Here is a 21104-nt window from a genome sequence, read left to right as displayed (position 1 = left end):
TGGAGAAATGGTCAGTCCTGATAACACTATATTTAAGTCCCATGGAGGGAGTCTGGATTTTATACTGGGAGCCAGTCTAGTTGCAGCTTTTGTGAACCTTTTGACCCATGGATGTTCAGCCAATCTAAAATCAAAAAGTGCACTAAGGGCTGAAATTTGAACTTTTATAGTGCTTGGTCTCAAGTTCTTGTTAAGACCCTCCTGCAGAAAGTCCAGAATTAGTGGGATATTAGGAGGAGCGATCACATTGATTGGCTGGTTCACGTACCTACAAAAGGCCTTCCAAGTTCTCAGGTAAATGGCTGATGTAACCCTCTTTCGGCTGGCCAAAAGGGTGGATATTATCTGAGGGGATAGCCCTCTGTCAATTAAAAGCTGCCTTTCACACGCCAGGCTGTTAAGTGAAGGTTCTGTGCTGTCGGGTGAAGTACTGGTCCCTGGTGTAGGAGATCCCGTTTCTCTGGAAGCACCCAGGGGTCTGCTACCGACATTCTCCTCAACCAGGCGAACCACACCCTTCTGGGCCAGAAGGGTGCAACCAGAATGACATCTGCTTTGTCCTGTCTGATTTTGCGTATCACCCGAGAGAGAAGCCTGATCGGTGGGAAGGCGTAAAGGAGACCGCCTCCCCAATCCTGTGCTAGTGCATCTATGGCTGCGGGGTTGTCCTTCTGAGACAGGGAATAAAATTCTCTTACTTTTCTGTTTGTCCTGGTGGCAAACAAGTCTGCTTTCGGGGTCCCCCAGAGTCTGCAGATTTGATGGAAAACTTCCTGGGATAGCTCCCATTCTCCCTGTTTTAGTTCGTTCCTGCTGAGGAAGTCCGCTGTTGCATTGTCTGATCCTTTCAGGTGTAGTGCTGTCAGAAAGAAAATGAGGTTCTGCCAACCTGAAGATATGGTGTGTGATCCTCATCAGGTCGGTTGACCTGGTTCCCCCTTGGTGATTGAGGTAGGCTACTGCTGCCGCGTTGTCTGACAATACCCTTACGTTCTTCCCCTGAAGCTCTGGTAGTGCCTGTATTAAAGAGAGAAAAACTGTTCTTAATTCCCGTACGTTCTGGGATTCTCTGGCTTCTTCCGGGCTCCATTTTCCTTGTAGAAGAAGTGGTCCTGTATGGGCCCCCCATCCAGAAGGACTGGCGTCTGTTGTAATGGTCTTTATTTCTGTAATATTCCAAGGAAGACCCTTGTCTAGATGTTCCCGTTGCTCCCACCAGGACAGGGATCTTAAAGTCTGTGGAGATAGAAGAAGAGGGAAATCTAGGGAATCAGTTACGCCATCCCACTCAGACAGAATCTGACATTGGAGCCTTCTGGTGTGATATTGTGCCCACGGTACTGCCTGGATACGAGAGGTTAAGAGTCCTAACAGTGACATGGCTGACCTCATAGTAGTAAGGGGGTTAGCAGAGAGTTGTCTGATTCTTGTCTGGACCTGTAAGATCTTATTCTCTGGGAGAAAGGACCTCTGAACCCTGGAGTCTAAGTAGATACCCAGGAATTTACACCGCTGGCTAGGCGTTTTGTTGGATTTTTCCTCATTGACCTCCCATCCTAGAGAGAAAAAAACTGACTCTATGAATTTAATATCTGTATCTAGAGCTATCTGAGAATTGTTAACAATCAGAAAGTCATCAAGGTAGGGGATAATAATGATATTTCTTTCCCTGACATGTGCCATGACCTCTGCCATAACCTTGGTAAATGCTCTAGGAGCCTGAGAGATACCAAACGGCATGGCTGTAAACTGAAAATGTGAAATCTCAGAGCCCATATTTACTGCCACTCTCAGAAATCTGTAATGGTCAGGATGCATAGGAATATGGTAATAAGCATCTCTGAGATCGATGGTGGCCATAAAGCAGTTTTCCGAGAGCTTCAGAATGGCTGAGGATATTGACTCCATTCTGAACCTCTCGTAAGTAAGGGCCCTGTTCAGTGGCTTGAGATTAATTATCGTTCTATATGAACCATTGGGCTTTTTCACAAGAAACAGAGTGGAGTAGAACCCCGCTCCTCTCTGCTCCCTGGGAACTGGAACAAGTACTTTTTTATTCAAAAGGGAATGGATCTCAGCTAGAAGAGCCATGTGTTTGTCAGGGTCTGATGACAGGTCAGTACATACAAATCTTTCCCCTGGGGAGGACGAAAAGGAGATCTTAAGGCCAAATTTTATTGTATCCAACACAAAAGTGCTACCAGAAATTGTACACCACTGTGAAAAATAACAGGCTAAACGCCCTCCCACAGGGACCTCATGTCATTGAGGGGCCTTCTTGTCAGAAGAGGGAAAGAGAAAACCCTTATTCTTCTTCTGAGGTCGCCAATCTTTTCTACTACTGACATTTCCACCCCTAGGTCTCCTACCTCTTCCCCTGAATGGTCTACTGTTCTGTTGGGGTATAAGAGGAAAACCCTTTTTTCTGTCAGAGGCTTTCATGGGACTCCACACAACTTGGCCTTTGATGTGGTATCACCTTTCCACTCTTTTACCCATATAGATCTCCGGGCTGAGTTAGAAAGGGCCGCTGATCTTGCTGATAGTTTTAGGGCATCTGCTGATGCTTCTGCAATAAATGACACTGCATTGTCAATTGTAGTAAAAGCCTGGTTAAATTCCTGGCTTGGATTACTTTCCCTGACCTTATCCTTGAGTTCAGTCATCCACATCTTTAGTGATCTGGCCACTGAAGTCGTCGCAATCAAAGGCTTGAATGCGGATGTAGAGGCTTCCCAAGACTTTTTTAAATAGATATCAGCTCTCTTATCTAGAGGGTCTTTAAGCACTGCTGTATCCTCAAAGGGTAGCGCGTTCTTTTTTGAGATCTTCGCAACTGGATGGTCTATCTTGGGAGCCCCCTCCCAGGATTCACAGTCCTCCTGACTGAAAGGGCCCTATTCCACCGGACGATTATCGTTAGCATAATTGTTAAGGATTAACGATCTCAAACGACCGCTATTGCGAAAGACCTGAAAACGTTCACTCATTTCCATGGAACGATAATCGTTACTTATGATCGTAATTGCGATCGTTTCTTCTTCCGTATTTATTCGCTATTGCGTTCGTATCTATTGCGAACGACCGAACGATGTCTTATTCAATGCGAACGATTTGCGAACGTTTTGCGAACGAGCAACGATAAAAATAGGTCCAGGTCTTATAAAGCAATCAACGATTTCTCGTTCGGTCGTTAATCGTTACTGCATTTCAACCGAACGATTATCGTTTAGATTCGAACGATTTAACGATAATCTGAACGATAATCGTCCGGTGGAATAGGGCCCAAAGGATACTTCCTTTTGTACTAAAAAATAGAAAAGGTTAGAATCAATATAAGTGTCATACTACCCAGTATATTCCCAAGGATGGATGTAACACCAGACTTACGGCCCGAGGGATAAAGAACTTCCGATCTGGATTGGCCCACTCGTGACCGATAAGAGTCTTAATACTCTGGTGTACTGGAAACACCAGCCTCTTCTTTGGGGCTAACCCCTCAAACATTATGTCCTGTACGGATCTTGGTTGAGGCGTATCGTCTATCTCCATAGTTAATCTGACATTCTTAATGAGAGAGTCTATGGATTCAATTGGCAATAGGGACCCAGCAGAGTCCTCCCCTGAGGCCTCCTCTGGTTCAGAGACCAATTCGCCCTGATCGTCCGCCTCAACTGATAGATCCTGATCTTCCTCATTAATTGGAGAAGGATCCATCTGCTGACTCGGTCCCGCAACGACAAGTGGCTGAGAGTCAGGAGGTGGGTTTATGCTGACTTCAGATGTCTCAGAGGAAGTGGAGCGAGAGGGTAAGGAGGCCTGCAGAAATACAACAATAAGCACTCTGGTAGGGGGAGCTAAAGTAAAATTGAAAAAGGATGTGATAAGATACTTCTACCTACCCTGATTTCTCGCCTAACCATGTCTCTCATGTTTCTAATGAAGGATGGTCCTTGATCTTCTAAAACTCGGTTCATGCACCCCCCACACAAGGTCTTATTGTATGCACTACTAAGTCTTTTTCTGCAGACCGGACACTCTTTAATCCTAGTACGCTCCTTTTTAGAGGATCCCTCCTAAAATATAAACCATAATATTCTGATAAGATAGAGTATCTAAAATATATATGGGGAGAACCCCTCTTACCACACCATACCGCTGGATTATCTGCAGCAGAGGTCTGGGATTGTTCAGCGCCCTGGGACTCCATCTGATCCAGGATTGGTCTTAGGTCCCCACAGCTGGCACAGCAAAAACACAGCAACCGTCTCTTTAGCAGCAGGCTCCTTTGCAGGTGCAAGGCACTCTGAGCCTCTGCTGCTTCTTTAAATATGACGCCAAATTGCGCCTAGGACCGGCTGACCCCGCCCCCGCCGCGGCGCTGATGCGGCACACCCTCCCGCCGTCCTCCTCCGGCAAGCCATGGCCTGGGCCTATAGAAACAAGGCCTATAGTAACCTCCCCCCTCCGGACGCCCTCCCGCGTCACTACGACTTCCGGGAGCGCGCCGCGACACGTGGGGACGCTGCGTCTGACGTCACTACGTCATTGCGTCCTCCCGTCTGCGCGTGCGCATCCCCGCCGTCACTCACCGGGAAGGACGCCAGAGGGGCCGGGAGACGCGCGGGGACCGATCACCTGGAGGTGCTGGACGGGCCTCAGTCTATAGGCTGGATGCCTCGGGAGCCGGTAAGTCATTCTGCCGGTGATCCCCTAGCCCTATGAAGGTCCCTGGAGGAGACCTCCTCCATGTCCTGCTCCCATGGGACAGGAAACAGTAACTGGTGTTTGTGAGAGGAGGCGAGTCTTTAAAGGTCCAGTGTTCTGTTTCCTGTCCAATGGGAGTAGGAGGTGGTCCTCTCCAGGGGTGCAGTCATAGGGCGAGAAGAGAAAAAATAATTTTGAATAATCTTACTCTTACACTTTATCTTTCAGCCTGTAGGGCTGTGTGAGAGTAATTTTTGTACCATGATCTGTACCACATTTTTACTTGTGGGACACTTTTACTTTTTTTCTGGGATGTGATGTGACCAATTTTTTGTGTGCATATGCTGTTTGCCAGGCGAGATTGGGAATGTGTTAACAGTCAATTATGCCAATTTTTATTTTTTAAGAGATTATTGGAACTTTTATTATTGTCACATTGCGGAGGGTTCCAAGCAGACAGTTGTAAGGTACCTTTCAATGCCGGTAAATGACTGCCGTAAGCAGAACACTAGACTGTAACACTGAAGATTTCCTGGGAAAATCTACAACAAATCTGCAGCATATCCGGCAAATGTGAACATACCCGTTATGTTACCACTGGCTGATGTATACCATGCAGAAATAAAATTAGGATTGTCTACAAGAAAATAAAGCGACTGTTAGGCTCTGTTCACATGGCAGTGCCTCTGCTATTCTTGCTGTCACCACAATAGCAACCTAGAGAAAACCCAGTGTAAGTGAATGAGGAGCAGGGGCCACTGTCTGGGCCTAGGGGACTCTGGATATGGCTGACCCTCAGAGCTTCAGTATTTCATAGTTAAAGCCACTCTGTACCCACAATCTGACCCCCCCAAAACAAAAAAAAAATACCCTTGTACCTTTAGATAGCTGTTTTTAATCCAAGATATGTCCCGGGGTCCGTTCGGCAGGTGATTTAGTTATTGTCCTAAAAAAATACTTTTAAACTTGAAGCCCTGTGCCCAACAGCCGTGGCTTAGATTGTGTATGCATTAGGCTGGCACAACCTCTCTGTGCTTCCTCTTCATCATTAGGAATGCTCCAGGCAGATTATCTCCTATGCCTCAGCTGTGTGAATACTGAACATGGGCTAGATAGTTAAGGCACCTGTGCAATGTTCAGACAGGAGAAAATGTTCCAGTGACAACTAATGATGGAGACTGTGGGTTGGTGCAAAGTTAGGGCATAAATACTTCCGTTGGGCACTGGGCTGCAAGTTTAAAAGTTGTTTTTAGGACAATAACTGCATCACCTGCCGAACAGACCCGAGGACAGATTTTGGATTCAAAGCAGCTATCCGAAGGAACAAGTGGTTTTGGGGGGATTCAGATTGTGGGTACAGTGTAGCCTTAAGGGTAATTATAGAGGGGAGCCATAGTGCCCGACACAAAGAAACCAAAGTATACCTATAGGACTACAAATCCAAACATGCCCTCCAGACAACCAGCTCTTTTGGAGCTAGAGGATTCCTGTTAGTTCCCACGGCAGTGATCAGTCTGTTCTGCTTCCCCAGTCTCACACACTGCATCAAGTTTTACAGTCATTGGTACCTGAACTGCTCCAGGCCAGAACAAGATCTTCCCACTCCCCTCCAGCCCTACCATAGACATGCCATAAGCACACACTACGCTACTTATTGACTCACTAATACATCTGTCTCTTTAATTTAAAAAAAAAAAAAAAGGGGGGGGGGGGGGGAATATTAGAACTTGTAATTGGACACTTGTAAGGTACCTGTGAATCATCCATTTCAATGCTGCGATTGTGTTACATTGTGGCATTGAAATTGTTAATTGACTGCCTCCAGTGGGATAACTGGGGGCAGTCATTAGCAGTGGGGGCCTATTCTATATAGTTGCTGACCCCTGCTGCACATGAGCAGCTCAGGAGAGGTTAAATGCTGCTGTCATTTGTGACAGCAGCATGTACATAGTAAAATAGCCGGCACAAGTGATTGCCAAGTGCCAGCTATTAAAGTTGGTGCTGCGGAGAGTGGGTGAGCAGAGGAGGAGATGCTAGGAGGTGGCACACAGAACATGGCCAGCGCTTAGGTGGCTGCCTACCATGTTCTCTGCACTATACTTTGTTAAGATGTACTGTTACACAGTTTAACAAAGTATCAAATACCTTGAAATCCTGGTACCAAACTTTTTTTTGCCTCAAGTATTGATATTTTGGTGCATTACTAGTAGTCAGCACCAAATAAAACATCCTTCTCAACTTTCCTCCACGCAGCGCTGGCTGGGCTCTCTGCCTTCTACAGCAGTCTGTCTTCTGCAGGCAGCATGCGATGAAGTGATGCCATCTCATGCAGCTTGCAGGAGGGGGGGGGGGGGGAAACAGCTGGCAGACACTGTATCCTCATGTTTCTGACTACTTCAGCACTAATTTATAGTGTGCAAAGTGCCGCCGGACACAGGAGAGCACTGTGCGCTTGGCACACACAAGTTCATGGGCCACATCAAGAGATCCCAAGGCCTGGATACAGCCCACAGGATCTGGAGGATCCACCCCTATTCTACACCATACAGTTCCTGTGTGATAGTGACCTGAGGCCCTTCCCTCAAGAAGAGAGGAATGCCATGCCTCAGCAGATGATTCGAGTTGTGAACAACCTGAAACATTGTCAAGCTGCAATTGATGCTCAAGTTATTGAGACAGACATTTTTTGTTTGGGTATACCCACCAATGTTGTTGGGTTTTGTTTCAATAAGTTGTTCGAGATGAGGAAATCACTATTGCATGCTTCTACTTCGAGATTGCCCAGGTAAAAACTAACTTGTCCCCCATCTTCAGGATAGGGGCCAAAGATGGCAAGTGACCCAACCCTGGGCAATCTCCGTATATAGGTGTGAATACGGCAAATGACCCGCAGCTCTATTATTCCTACAAAGCTGCTGGAAATAGCCAACTGCTGTACTCATGATGACTACAAAATAAGAGTCGCCTTCCAAGGTCTAAAAGTAGATTACTGCTTTGCATGCAAATATCTCCTTGCCAATTTCACCACAAATATAAGACTCAGATATTCAGCAAGTATTTAATTCTGCCTTATGGCCTTTTAGGTTTTCTAGATCTAATTGACAATTTACAGCTAGAAATAGAGATGTATACTTTTTATATGGTAGACACAAGAAAAGTACTTCTGATTTTCATAATATAGACCACCAAATTTAATGGTGAGTTTACTCAGACAGATTTTAAGCCAAAGCCAGAAATGGATTTAAAAAAAAAAAAAAAAAAAAAAAGAGAAATGTCAGTCTTTCCTTTATGACCTGTTCCCTGTGTATAGTCTGTTCCTGGCTTTTGCTTCAAAGATCTGTCAGATAAATCTGTGTAAACACACCATTACGTTGACCAATAAGTCCAGTTTGATGAATACATCTAAAGAGTTAGGATTCTGTTTATATACACAAACTTTTTATTAAGTGGTATTTATCTGAAGGTGGACCACCAACAAATATGGGCATTTTTGCTTTTGCCCATATCAAGGAGTGTAAGGTGGTGGTTGACTCTCTCCAGCAATCTTTTCATATGCAGGGGGTGCTCCAGGTACCTACATAAGAAAACAAGAATTTATTTTACTAACATCTAGTGGTTGGAAACCTATTATACGCAAGGCAAATTGAAAGAAGAAAAAATGAAGTCCAGTAAAGAATTGTGTATAATACACAGGCAAAAATTAAAAAGGATATTTACCACATTGTTCAGTGTGTTATAATCCTGTAAAGGCACTTTACATTCTCCATTCTCTCGCGATGCGCCCATCATAGATCGGATTGCAGATGAACTTAAGTTGTGCTTCTGAGAAAATAAATATATAAATATTATATATAAATCACAGTTGACAGGTAGCTTATGCAAATATCTGTTTTAGGTTACAGGGGTCAGTAATTGTTTCTTAGACCCCCATAACAAATAGCTTTATGGAGGTTTTCAAGTGACTGTACCACCAGGCCCAGGCTGAAGCACTGGATGCAGGCCAAACCACCCTTAGTGGGAGGAAACCCCAGCCCCTCTATGATAGGGTTCCATTGATTCTAATGGAGTCACATCACAGAGGGGCTGGGGTTTCTTCCCACTTGGGGTGGGTCAGCCCACATCCAGTGCTTCAGCCTGGGCCTGGTGGTACAGTCACTTTAAGTTCTGTGTTGTGTAGTTCTGGTGCTGAACAGCTCAACCAGGAAATAGAAATCCCAGAATGTTTTGCCCCTGCTCTTAATCACAACTAGAGATGAGCGAACCTCAAGCATGCTAGACTCGATCAGAGCCAGATCGTTCAAAATTTGATTAGCAGTGGCTGCTGAAGTTGGATAAAGCCCTAAGGTTGTCTGGAAAACATGGATACAGCCAATGACTATATCTAGGTTTTCCACATAGCCTTAGAGCTTTATCCAACTTCAGCAGCCTAATCAAATGCCGAACGATCGGGTTCGGATGGACTCTAGTATGCTCTAGGTTCGCTCATCTCTAATCACAACCCTTCCACCCTGCCTAGTCCCCTTCCACAGCACTCCTGCAACAGCTTTGAGAAGGGAACCGAGAGAACATCCAATTTCACTGCAGACCCCTGTGCAATTTGCGAGGTTGCTGCATCATTCATCACAAGAAAGCATGGTATAATCACACACCTCTCTCCTGAAATCAGTCACAATTCAACACTCAGGGGTAGGGCTAGAGCTCAGTGACCAGATCCAGCCAAGCCCCCTGTGACAAAGGATAGAGCATTGTCTTGGGAAATATGAAGGAGATAGACATTTTAGTTTCTATTTTCCATTTCCTGGGGATAAAGCATGCTGAAAGCAGTACTATTAGTGATAACACTATTAGCAAGTTATCCATCTCTTCAGGTGAGTTTTATTTAGTGAGAATCTGTCAGCATCTGGGCCCTACACGAGGTGCTGACAGTGTGGTGTAGTTGGCAGTCCCCTAGTGAGCATGGTACCTTTTGGTAATTTGTCCGTGGATTATGAATAATCTTGCATCTCCTACTGTAATGAAGAGTCAAAGGAATTGTGGCTCAAGGTTTGTGCCACATTCTGGCACACCTTACTAAAGCTTTCTCCTCCCTTTTCTTCATGAATAATCTGCTGCACGTCTTCCTGCTCCCACCATCAGTTTAGTATCTGCCAGAGGACTGATCTGCAATAAGATTGTTGAATCTCCTAGCCTGTGTTGGAGCTGTGGTCTAGAAGTAAATCATTGTCTAGATGCCAGCAACAGTTTTCCCTGATGGAAGTTTCATAATTTTTTCTCTCTTTTTCCCCCTCATTGTATGACTTTAAAAGTCCAAAGAATTCCCAATCAGGTCCCAATTAGTTTTGAAGTCAGTTTCATACAATAAAATAAAAAAATAAAAAAACATTTTAACCGTTTTATTTCCATTAGGGGAATCAAACCCAGGGAAAAAAAAAAAAACTGTTACTGTCCTCTTGGCATGTGATTTACCCTTAGACCACAGCTGCAAAACAACTAGGCTAGGAGAGTCAACTATATCTGATTGCAGATCAGTCCTCTGTAGGCAGTTTGTGCCTTTCAGACACTGGCTAACAGCTGAGCAAGCAGGAGGCTGGGCAACAGATTATTCATGAAGAGGGTAAAGCTTGCCAGGATGTGGCACAAATGTTGAGCCACAACTTTGACAGTTCATTTAACCTCTTAAGGACATATGACGTACCGGTACGTCATATGTCCGCACTAGCACTTCAAAGCGGGGCCGCGCGGCGGCCCCGCTTTGAAATGCCGCGATCCCGGGTGCCGCGAGTAGCCCGGGACCGCTGCTATTAGCGGGCACGGTCTGATCGCCGTGCCCGCTAATTAGCTAATCGGAGGCAACGTTTCCCTGGTGTCTAGTGGGGGAGATCGCTCCTCCGGGACCTTGTCCCGGAGGAGCGATCTCCGTTACTGATGCCGGCCGGGGACGCGTCCAAGATGGCGCCCGGCTCGGCACTCGTTCGTTTTCGGCTGCAGCAGCCGAAAGCAAACGAGTGCCGATCTCATGGATCTCTGCAGCATATCTATGCTGCAGAGATCTCTATGAGAGATCCAAGTGTATATACTAGAAGTCCCCCAGGGGGGCTTCTAGTATATGTGTAAAAAAAAATAAATAAAGTGTTGTTAATAGTAAAAAGCCCCCTCCCCTAATAAAAGTCTGAATCACCCCCCTTTTCCCAGGTTTTAAATAAAAGTAAACAAATAAATAAATAAACATGTTTGGTATCGCCGCGTGCGTAATCGCCCGAACTATTAATTAATCACATTCCTGATCTCGTACGGTAAACGGCGTCAGCGCAAAAAAATCCCAAAGTGCAAAATTGCGCATTTTTGGTCGCATCAAATCCAGAAAAAAATGTAATATAAAGCGATCAAAAAGTCGTATATGCGCAATCAAGGTACCGATAGAAAGATCACATCATGGCGCAAAAAAATGACACCTCGCACAGCCCCATAGACCAAAGGATAAAAGCGCTATAAGCCTGGGAATGGAGCGATTTTAAGGCACGTATATTGGTTAACAACGGTTTGAATTTTTTACAGGCCATCAGATACAATATAAGTTATACATGTTATATATCGTTTTAATCGTAACGACTTGAGGAACATGCATAACAAGTCAGTTTTACCACAGGGCGAATGGCGCAAAAACACATTTCCCCCAAATAAAAGAAATGCGTTTTTTTTTTTCAATTTCACCACACTTTGAATTTTTTTCTGGTTTCGCAGTGTACTTTATGCAAAAATTCAGCCTGTAATTGCAAAGTACAATTAGTGAAGCAAAAAATAAGGGGTCATGTGGGTTTCTAGGTGGAAAAATGCAAGTGCTATGACCTTTTAAACACGAGGAAAAACCGAAAACGTAAAAACGAAAATGGGCCATGTCCTTAAAGGGTTAAGTAGGAGACCCGTGATTGTGCATAGCCCACTCCACGGACAAATTACCAAGTATCCCCCCACCCCTTTCATGTATAATAACCTTCTAGAATAGCCTTGGGGCAATCCTGATATGGTATACATACATTAAAGAACGTGTGCGCACACACCCCACCCTTATGAACAAAAACCCAGAAACCATATGTATAGACAAAATGTGTATATATGGTTATTAAATGCATATTCTGTTTATGCTTAAGGGTACATTCACAGTGCTTGAAACCTCCTGCATATTCCACAGTTTGAACCTAACCTTACGGTAAATCCATTTCTTACCCCAAGGATTTTGTAGCCATTTCGCCTCTTGAAATACCAACATCCAATAATCAGGACAAGAGCAGCAATAATGGCAAGAATTGCAATTCCAGCAGTCCTAGCAAAATATAATAGTAAAGAAGCAGTCAAAAAAATATAAAGTGTAATTATACCATTATTGTTACCTATAGATACTATTTTCAGGTGAAAGAGTAAATGGAAAGCTCAAAAGTCATGAAGGGGACAAAAAAAAAAAAAAAAAAAAAAGTGGTATTCCAGAGTGTTTATTTTATTCCCCAAATCAACCAGTGCCTAAAAAGTTACAGATTTGCAAGTTGCTTCTATTAAAAAAAGACTATATTAACCTTAATGTGTCACTGTTGTTCTAACTTTCTAAATTTAAAACAGTAGATGTGATATAAAGCAAGTTTGCAATTTATATTCATTATTTTTTAGTTATCACGGAAAACACAGCACTTCCTGTTTTCTCACTGTTTTCTGTGTTTTGAGAAAAGTCAGAAAACAGGAAGTCCTGTGTATCCCAGGCTGAGTGCTCACAGAGATAATATATGGACATATTGAGCCATGACCCTCTGTACTGGCCGGAATTCCTGTGTTTAGTCTGTTTTTTTTACAACCAGCACAAGTCAGAAGATTTGCCTTCAAGAGACTGGACCTGTTGAGTTCAGCTTTGTTTTACAGCATACCATGAAATGAATGTATATTGAAAACGTGCTTTATATCACATCTGTTAATTTGGATTTTTAAAGAGAGTGACACTGTCTTCCACTACTCATCAGCTGCTGTATACCCACTCCAGGGAAAGTCATGTACTTCTACCCAATATTAGTGTTTCCTGCTGCCACCTCCGTCATGTGAGGAACTGTCCAGAGCAGGAGCAAAATATTTTTGCTCTGGGCAGTTCCTGATCAGAGGCTGCAGCAGGGAACACTGATCACAAAAACATGCACAAGCTGATTAGTACTGAAGGGTTGAGTTCTTTTTTTTTTATACAAGTGGTTCAAAAATCTGTACAGCTTTCTGTCTCTGGTTGATTTTAAAGTGACTGTACCACCAGGCCCAGGCTGAAGCATCCTTAGTGGGAGGAAACCCCAGCCCCTCTATGATAGGGTTCCATTGATTCTAATGGAGTCACAACGTGGAGGGGCTGGGGTTTCCTCCCACTTGGGGTGGGTCGGCCGCCTCCAGTGCTTCAGCCTGGGCCTGGTGGTATAATCACTTTAAGATTTTTTTCCCCTTATGCTCCAAAGCAACCCTTTACTAATTTGATCTAACACAAATCAAACCTCTAAGACTGCACACAAGGCATTTTGAGCCTCATTTTGGCATGTTTAAGGGTAGCTTCACACACACACAGATCAGCCACGGATTTTGCGCTGTGAATTCCTTTTCATTCATTTAATGAGAAGACATATTCACAGCGGGATTGAAATCCCACTGAGTATTTAAGTGCCGCCTGTTAACCCCCAGCTGGCCAGAGCATACTGTACTTGCCCCACACTCTGGCTTGCTTCGGGTGTTCCCGACGTCTGACTCAGCCAGACGTCGCCTGACTCTGAATCAGTGCACTGTGGAAGGGCAGCGCACTGATTGGCTAAGCGAGACATCTAGCCTGGAACCCACAAAGCAAGCTGGAGCAGGTAATGTATGACTCTTTAAACAATGGGACGCAACTCATAGACACTTGCAAAAAACTTTTACTTTTTTATGCAAGTCTTGCAACATTCCAAAAATACAAGGCAAAAAGTATAAATTTACATACTTGCAGCAGGATGTTAATCCCAATGCAAGTATGTCTTCTCATTCAAAATGAATGACAAGGGATCCACAGCGGACCCGTTTGTGTGTGAAGCTACCCTAAAAATAAAAAAATCATTTCAAGAGCAAAACAAAAAGGAGTTGCATATCATATTTTAAGTTTCTAAATTGTAAATATTTGGGAAGTGACAAAATCCAGAATACCCCTTTTTTGGTGTTTGCCATACAAACTGGGAGCTGTTGGGTTTTTTCAGTCAATTCAGTGCCAAGTGTAGGCACAATTTCACATAGCTTAAAAACAGATTGGCAATAGTAAATCCCAGCCATTGTACAGGCCAGGCTAATGCATTAACAGCACTGCCGTACAACATCAGCAAAATAACATAACATTAAGTCCATAATTAATCCCACTTACTCTTCTGCACTGAGGCCCAAGCGTGGCCGGCCCCTGCTGGCATTGTATGCCCCAAGTGCACGCGCTGAGTCAGGACGAGGCATTCTCCAGGGCTCACAGAACCAGCTTTTGCTAAACTGCAGGAAAGACGTGTTTAAAATCATTACTTCACTCTTGAATCATGTGTCTGATACCCAGTCAGCACACACCTAAATACCCTCCTAGTTAAGTTATCCAATTAGTACCTGAAAAGTAATTAACCCTTAATTTACTTCAGCGCTTATGTGCTGGGAGATGAGACGTATGGCCATGGCTTGATTTTAAAGTGAATGTACCACTAGGTACACTGTTGATTTTGTTTTGTTGTTTTTTAACAAAAAAAAAATTGCTGTTGTTTTAAAATAACAGCAATTATTTGCCATTAAATGACTGCCTTCCACTAAATTTCAACAGTGTGTGAACATAGCCTTTGGGTGGGTTCATATTGGGGAATTCTCGCAGATAATGTCCGCGGAATTCTGCTGTCTGTCCACGCGCACGGCTACGCGCCTTTCCGCCGGCTCCATAGACACCATTCTATGGGCTGGCGTATTCCGCTGTTCGCCGAAAGAAGTGACATGTCTATGGAGCCGGCGGAAAGGCGCGCGGCCGTGGGCGCGGACACACTGCGGAATTCCGCTGACATTATCCGTGAGAATTCCTCAGTATGAACCCATCCTTTCTGTGTTTTCAAATCCACTCCTGGTTTTGGTTGCACAATACTGAGCAAATTACTGAGCAAAAATACTGTGTGTACATAGCCTAAATATGCAACAAAATGGTCAGCATGATGACAGTTTGGTAAAGTTCATTTCTGGTTTTTTTTCTGTTCCCAGCATAATTGAAAGTGGTGCACACTGTCATTTATTTTGTACCTTGTAAATCTTTTCCCTGGCCACAATTTTTGTTTCTAGCCGTTTCAAATCACTTACTTGTGCGCTACATTTGTGCCAAAAAACACTTATTTTAATTTTAAAAATTTCCAGGTAATTCTTTTTTGTGGGGTTATACAGGTTTTCCAGAGTAATGTTGGGTTTCTGATTTTCATTTACTCCTCCCCATTGGGTTGGGAAAAACATTAAAGTGTCACTGTCGTGAAATTTTTTTTTGCAGAAATCAATAGTCCAGCCGATTTTAAGAAACTTTGTAATTGGGTTTATTATCCGAAAAATGCATTTTTATCATGAAAAAGCAGTTTGAAGCTCTCCCCCCTGTCTTCATTGTTCTCCTATGGAGAGAGCTAAAGAAAAGACCAAAACAGGACAACAAAGAGTTAATCTACAAATCCCTCACGGGATATCTCCTGTGACAGTCACCAGTGACCTGTCTGAGCTCCGATTAAAGCTGTCACCCAGCTCCGTGCCTGTAATCCTCTGTTATCTGCTTTCTGCTGCCGGCTAACTCCCTCCTTCCTCCTCCCCCCTCCCCTCTCCCTAGAGCAGACAGGGGACGACTCCTGCAACAAGTCACAATTTTCAGATTTTTCAGAGTGGATGAAAAAGAGGAAGGAGGGGGGGACCTGGGAAAAGGCTTTTTACATGCAGATAATGGCAGATTTGGCTAATAAACCCAATTACAAAGTTTCTTAAAATCGCCTGGACTATTAATTTCTGCAAAAAAAAAAAATACGACAGTGACTCTTTAAGGTGTTAAAACATATAATTTTTTATATTTTCCAGTAATGGCCACTAGAGGGACTCCAGCAAGATAAGAGGGCCCATCCTCTCCTGTTGACTTCTTTGTCTTGCCCACTGTCTCTCCTTCACACACACAGATATCTGACAGATCATATGACAGATTTTTGAAGTCAAAGCCAGGAAGAGACTATAAACAGAACAAGTGATAAAGGAAAGATTGAGATTTGTCCTCTTTTCAGATCCATTTCTGGCTTTGGTCTCAAAAGTCTGTTAGAAAATCTTTCACATATCTGTGTGCATAAGGACCCCTAGGCTAGGTTCACACAACGTCTTTTTTTGGCTGTTCGACGTCTGTATTTATGGATGTCCTTCATTTTGAGGTCAAATAATGTCAGTTATTTTGCAATGACATCCGTGATTTCAAAGTAACAGACATTATTTGGCCTCAAAATGCTGGACGTCCAAAAAGACGGCCGTCTAACAGCCAAAAAAAGATGCTGTGTGAAACTAGCCTTACACTGACAGGCATAGCTGATCAGTCTCTTCCCTGAAGTCCCCATGTCAGCACAACATTTAGAGGGTTTTTTCGCCCCTGTCATACAGTGGAGACGTTATTATTTGGGTGAAAGCCTGTGCACATCAGTCTACTGCCGAATTAAAGGACACCCTTCAGACTAGATTAAGTAAGAGCAAGGAGAATTCAGTCCTCCCCCCGTCCCCAATATCCCTGTCTGACTCAGAACTTAGTCATTGATTTAGTGGGATCTTCTTCATTTCAGGAAGAGGAGTCAGAAGTTGACAGGATGTTATTTCTGAGTGACAGGAGCCAGTCCACCTTCCTCCCTTAGGGCCTGTTCACACTGAGCAATTCGGCGGAAGGCTGAATCTGCCCGGTTATAGAATGGTGTCTATGGCACAGGCGGATATACGCGCCGCCGTAAACAGGTACGAGTGATGGAATCCGCCAGAACCTATCCTCGCAGATTCTGTAGTGTGAGCCCACCCTTAAAGCAGAATTTGAGCAAAATTCAAGCCCCATTGACTTTTATAGGATTCCTCTAGCTGAATCTTCCCAAAGAATTGGCATAATTCTTTGGGTGGAAAAAAAGCAGCTGTACTGAGCCGCAGAGTTAAGACCCTGTGTAGGGTTGCTGAGAACAAGTTAAGTTATCAACCCGATAGACTTTTTCATTCTGAGCTCGATAAAATCATGAAGGAGCTCTCTAATATAAAGGGGAAATATCTCCCCCAAACTTATAATTGGTTTCGGAGGCATTAGTAGAGGAACAGATCCCTGCAAGGAAGCAGAAGAGGCCACTTCTGAAATAGAGGTAGAGGTTACGGGTCTGCCAGAAGGGGAAACTCCAGACTGTCATGCCAGCATGTCCATATGGTAGAAGGGTTAAGGACTGGAAGATGTGCAGATAAATTATATGGCTGTACTGAGGGTATGTTCACACACATTGAAGGTAATAACTGCAATGAAGTGATGCAGCACTGCTATGAAATGATCAATGACTGCAATTGAATGATGCATTCACATTCAATCTTGTACACTGCATGTGTAAACACAGCCTAAAGATTCGATCAGCTCAGCCTGTCTTTAAGGCTGTGTTCACATGTTTCATTGCAGTAATGTCACAGCACTGTAGCATTTTCACAAAAATTATGCAGTACTGCAATGAAACTGCATTATTTGAGCTAGGAAAGCTCATTACTCATAACTGGCCAGTGTTATGGTGCCTTTACACAGACAGATTTATCTGACAGATTTTTTAAGTCAAAGCCTGGAATGGATTTAAAAAAAGGGGGAAATCTCAGTCTTTCCTTTATGACCTGTTTCCTGTTTATAGTCTGTTCCTGCTTTTGGCTTCAAAGATCTGTCAGATAAATCTGTGTGTGTGTGTAAACGGACCATTAGGGCCCGTTCACGCTACAGAATCGGCGCAGAGATTGTTTGAGCAGAGAGACCTTGAAAAAGATAGCAGGTGGGATTGCGTAGTGTGAACGGGCCCTTACGCTGTGTTCTCACATGGCATTTTTATGTCATTTTTCCCATTATCTTGCAGTGAATTGTGCAACTGTGGTAAAAAAAATAAAGGCATTGTTAATGCGATTTTGGGAACATTGGGGCCTAACGGTATTATTTTATTACATGGCATTTTGCCATTTTTTTCCCATTTTTGTAGCCATTTTTCTGCTATTTTGCAGTGAATTGCAAAATTTTGGAAAAATAGTACAATGTTTGCCACAATTTTGGTGAAACTGCATAAAAACAAATTTGTGAACACAGCTTTAAGGGACTCCTATTTATACACTAATGGTGCGTTTACACAGAGAGATTTATCTGACAGATTTTTTAAGCCAAAGCCAGGAACAGACTATGAACAGGGAACAGATAATAAAGGAAATATTGAGATATCTCCTCTTTCCAAATCCACTCCTGGCTTTGGCTTCCAAAATCTGTCAGATAAATCTCTCTGTGTAAACGCACCATTAGACTATGTCCAAACGATTGATAAAAAAGGACCATTATTTGACAACATACTTACCAAAATGCTGAGCAAAAATACTGTGTTTGAACAAAGCCAATCTGTTTTTTCAATTCACTCCTGGATTTGGTTGCAAAATACTGACCAAAATACTGAGCAAAAATAATGTGTGAGAACATAGCCAACACTGCAACAGCAAAACAGCAGTGTGTGATAGCAAACTAAGGGTACATTCACACATGTAAAAAGAAACTTATAAAACAAGCTCCAATAAAACCCCAAAAAGAAACCTAATTTCCAGATACCACTGACTTTAGTGGAGAGTGTTAAAAAAATGTGGTATTAAATAATAAACTTGAGGAAGTTAAAAATAAAATGACTTGCCATGCTGGAAACAGCTTCTTTTTGGGGATTCTTTTGGCAATGTGACGTTGTGTTGTTCACAAAATTAAATATATTAATATTTCTTTTATTTGTATACGCAAGTAGGCATCTGTGTGCATAATTAAAAAAATGCAAGTGAAAAATGCAAGTAATCTGCCAAGTACAGCTGATAATCGCTTGGTGTAATAGGGCCTTAAGTCTCAGCTTAAGACAATGTTCACACACAGTATTTTGGTCAGTATTTTTCAAACAAAACCAGGAGTGGATTGAAAACATAAAAAGGCTATGTTCACACACTTGTGAAATTGAGTGGATGACCGCCATTTAATGACAAATAATGGTCATTGTTTTAAAATAACAGAAAATTATTTGTCATTAAATGGCGCCATCCATTCAGTTTCACAAGTGTGTGAACATAGCCTTTCTGTGTTTTCAATCCATTCCTGGTTTTGTTTGAAAAATACAGAGCAGAAATACTGTGTGAGAACATAGCCTTATAATGTAAACCTGCTGCAACTCTGTGAAATCAATCAAGAAAGATGACTAAGCAATTCAGTTGTTTTCTATAACGAGGCTGCAAAGACTGATGGAATCTTATGGAAAATGAAAATACAAACTTTTAAAAATCAAATTAGTTACACATTTTAGGGACATTGAACACAAAACGTTACTGTCTAAAACCTAATTGCTTTAGCTAAGCACTTAAAAAATAAATTGGAAACATTTTAAGAAACATAAGTAAATGACCAAATATATGTAAAACTAATTTTCAAGAGAAATGGGCACATCAGCTTGGACTTACCTCCCAGTCAAAGGAGTAGCTCTTTGTTTCTGGGCATAGATACTGCTTTTCTCTCTTAATCTTTTCAGTTTGAATCTTGTGACCGTCACGGGTTGAACTCTAAAGAAACCCTTTGATTTGTTTTAATGAGCGTGAAAGCTAAAGCCATCCACCCCTTCTGAATGGCCTCCAGAACCACATTCCCCACTGATACTTAAATAAAATACATACCACAATTTTAGGCCAGATTTATGCAATAACTCTGGTGCCCTCTTGGCATGTATGCTAGAAAATTCTAATGATGTAAAGGCTATTGTGCCAATAAACTTATAGACAAGCGGATGAAAAAAATGTCCTTCTAGGAATTTATCACCATTTTACGTATGTCTATTGATGTAGAAGAGGCGTAGAAGTTTTGCCCTATCGCATCATTGCACAAAAACGCTAGATCCGAAAATGTTGGTGCATTATACTTACTGCATTCGTGTCGACCCCCGTCCGCCATCTTGGGACAATGACATCATCTTTGTGAGGCCGGCTGAACCGCTCCATCTGTCCCTCATGCCAGTCCCCCTATGCCGTGTCATCAGCTGCTCAGCCGCGATTGGCTGAGCATAACTGTGCTCAGGCAATCGCGGCTGAGCAGCTGATGACGCTGCATAGGGGGGCATTTGTATTTCAATTGAAATGAAATTCAATTCTTTTTGTCCTTTTCTATGGTATACTTGATTTGTATACTAGATTCGATAAATCTCCCACATTGCTGACATTATTAAAGCCCCCTATTGCTCATGGGGCACAGAAGAGGATGGTATGTCTCTTACCTTCCTCCTCTGCGCTGTTTGTGCTGTTAGCAGTGTAATCCTCGGTCCAAAGCACCTTTAGGAGCACTGCCCCGCCCCCAGACCGTGAGCCCACCCACTTCATTGATTATCATTAGAACAGCACAGGAATAATGCTGAGGAGGAAGGTAAAAGACATACCTTCCGCCTCCTGCGCAATAGGGGGCTATCGGCAGGTTAGATTCATCTAACAGTACCTGTCATTAAGGTGCCCTCACACACACTTTTTGTCTGGTGTTTTTAAGGACAGAAAAAAAAAGCCAGAAAAAATGCCAATGCGGCGCATGCAGTTTTTGTACCAAAGCCAGAAGTGGGATCAAATGGGATGAAAAATATAAAGGGAGGACTTGTACTTCTCTTTCCTGTTGGATCCACAATTTCTTTTGGAACAAGACTGCCGTGGCAGTTTTCCAAAAAACTGCCATGTGTAAAACCAGCATCAGAAAAAACTTTTCACATGTCTGACCTGGATAGCCCCATAAGCTTATATCATGCAGCTGTCCAGATCACATAACACGAGAGTCGGGAGAGAACATGCAACTCGCACATTTCTCCCGGCTCGTTCTCCTGTAACATACGTTCTCCCGACTGTCCTGTAAACATATCAAGTTTTTTCTAATAACAGGTTTGCGTTAATGATTCGTAATTTTGAATAACTCCAGTTAGGATGCCCTCACACACAGTCTTTTTCTGGCAATTTGCTGGCCTCCAATTAACACCAGACAAAAACACCATTGCCGCACATAGCATTTTATTTTATTTTCATGCATTTGAAGTTTTTTTTGGCATTTTTACTTTATGTGTGAATAATTTTTTTGTGGTTTAGACATTTTTGTGTGCACCAAG

General features: G+C 43.0%; 1 protein-coding gene across 4 annotated transcripts in view; it reads right to left on the bottom strand.

Moving 5' to 3' along the window:
- Positions 1-7967: 7967 nt before the first annotated feature.
- Positions 7968-21104, bottom strand: part of MLANA (melan-A) — a 66402-nt gene continuing 53265 nt past the window's right edge. For 2 of the 4 annotated variants that reach the window (XM_069961940.1, XM_069961937.1), the window contains exons 2-5: positions 14105-14220; positions 11932-12028; positions 8425-8529; positions 7968-8281 (exon numbers count right to left, since the gene is read on the bottom strand). In XM_069961940.1, coding sequence (XP_069818041.1) covers positions 8213-8281; positions 8425-8529; positions 11932-12028; positions 14105-14187 — 354 coding nt within the window. In that variant the 5' untranslated portion in view covers positions 14188-14220 and the 3' untranslated portion in view covers positions 7968-8212. Of the gene's footprint in view, positions 8282-8424; positions 8530-11931; positions 12029-14104; positions 14221-18311; positions 18437-19437; positions 19774-21104 lie in introns of those variants that run through there. The other 2 variants (XM_069961938.1, XM_069961939.1) reach the window with 2 other exon arrangements.

The sequence above is a fragment of the Dendropsophus ebraccatus genome, chromosome 3, assembly GCF_027789765.1.
Source record: "Dendropsophus ebraccatus isolate aDenEbr1 chromosome 3, aDenEbr1.pat, whole genome shotgun sequence".
Taxonomy (NCBI): Eukaryota; Metazoa; Chordata; class Amphibia; order Anura; family Hylidae; genus Dendropsophus; species Dendropsophus ebraccatus.
This window is presented reverse-complemented; position numbering and strand designations above follow the sequence as displayed.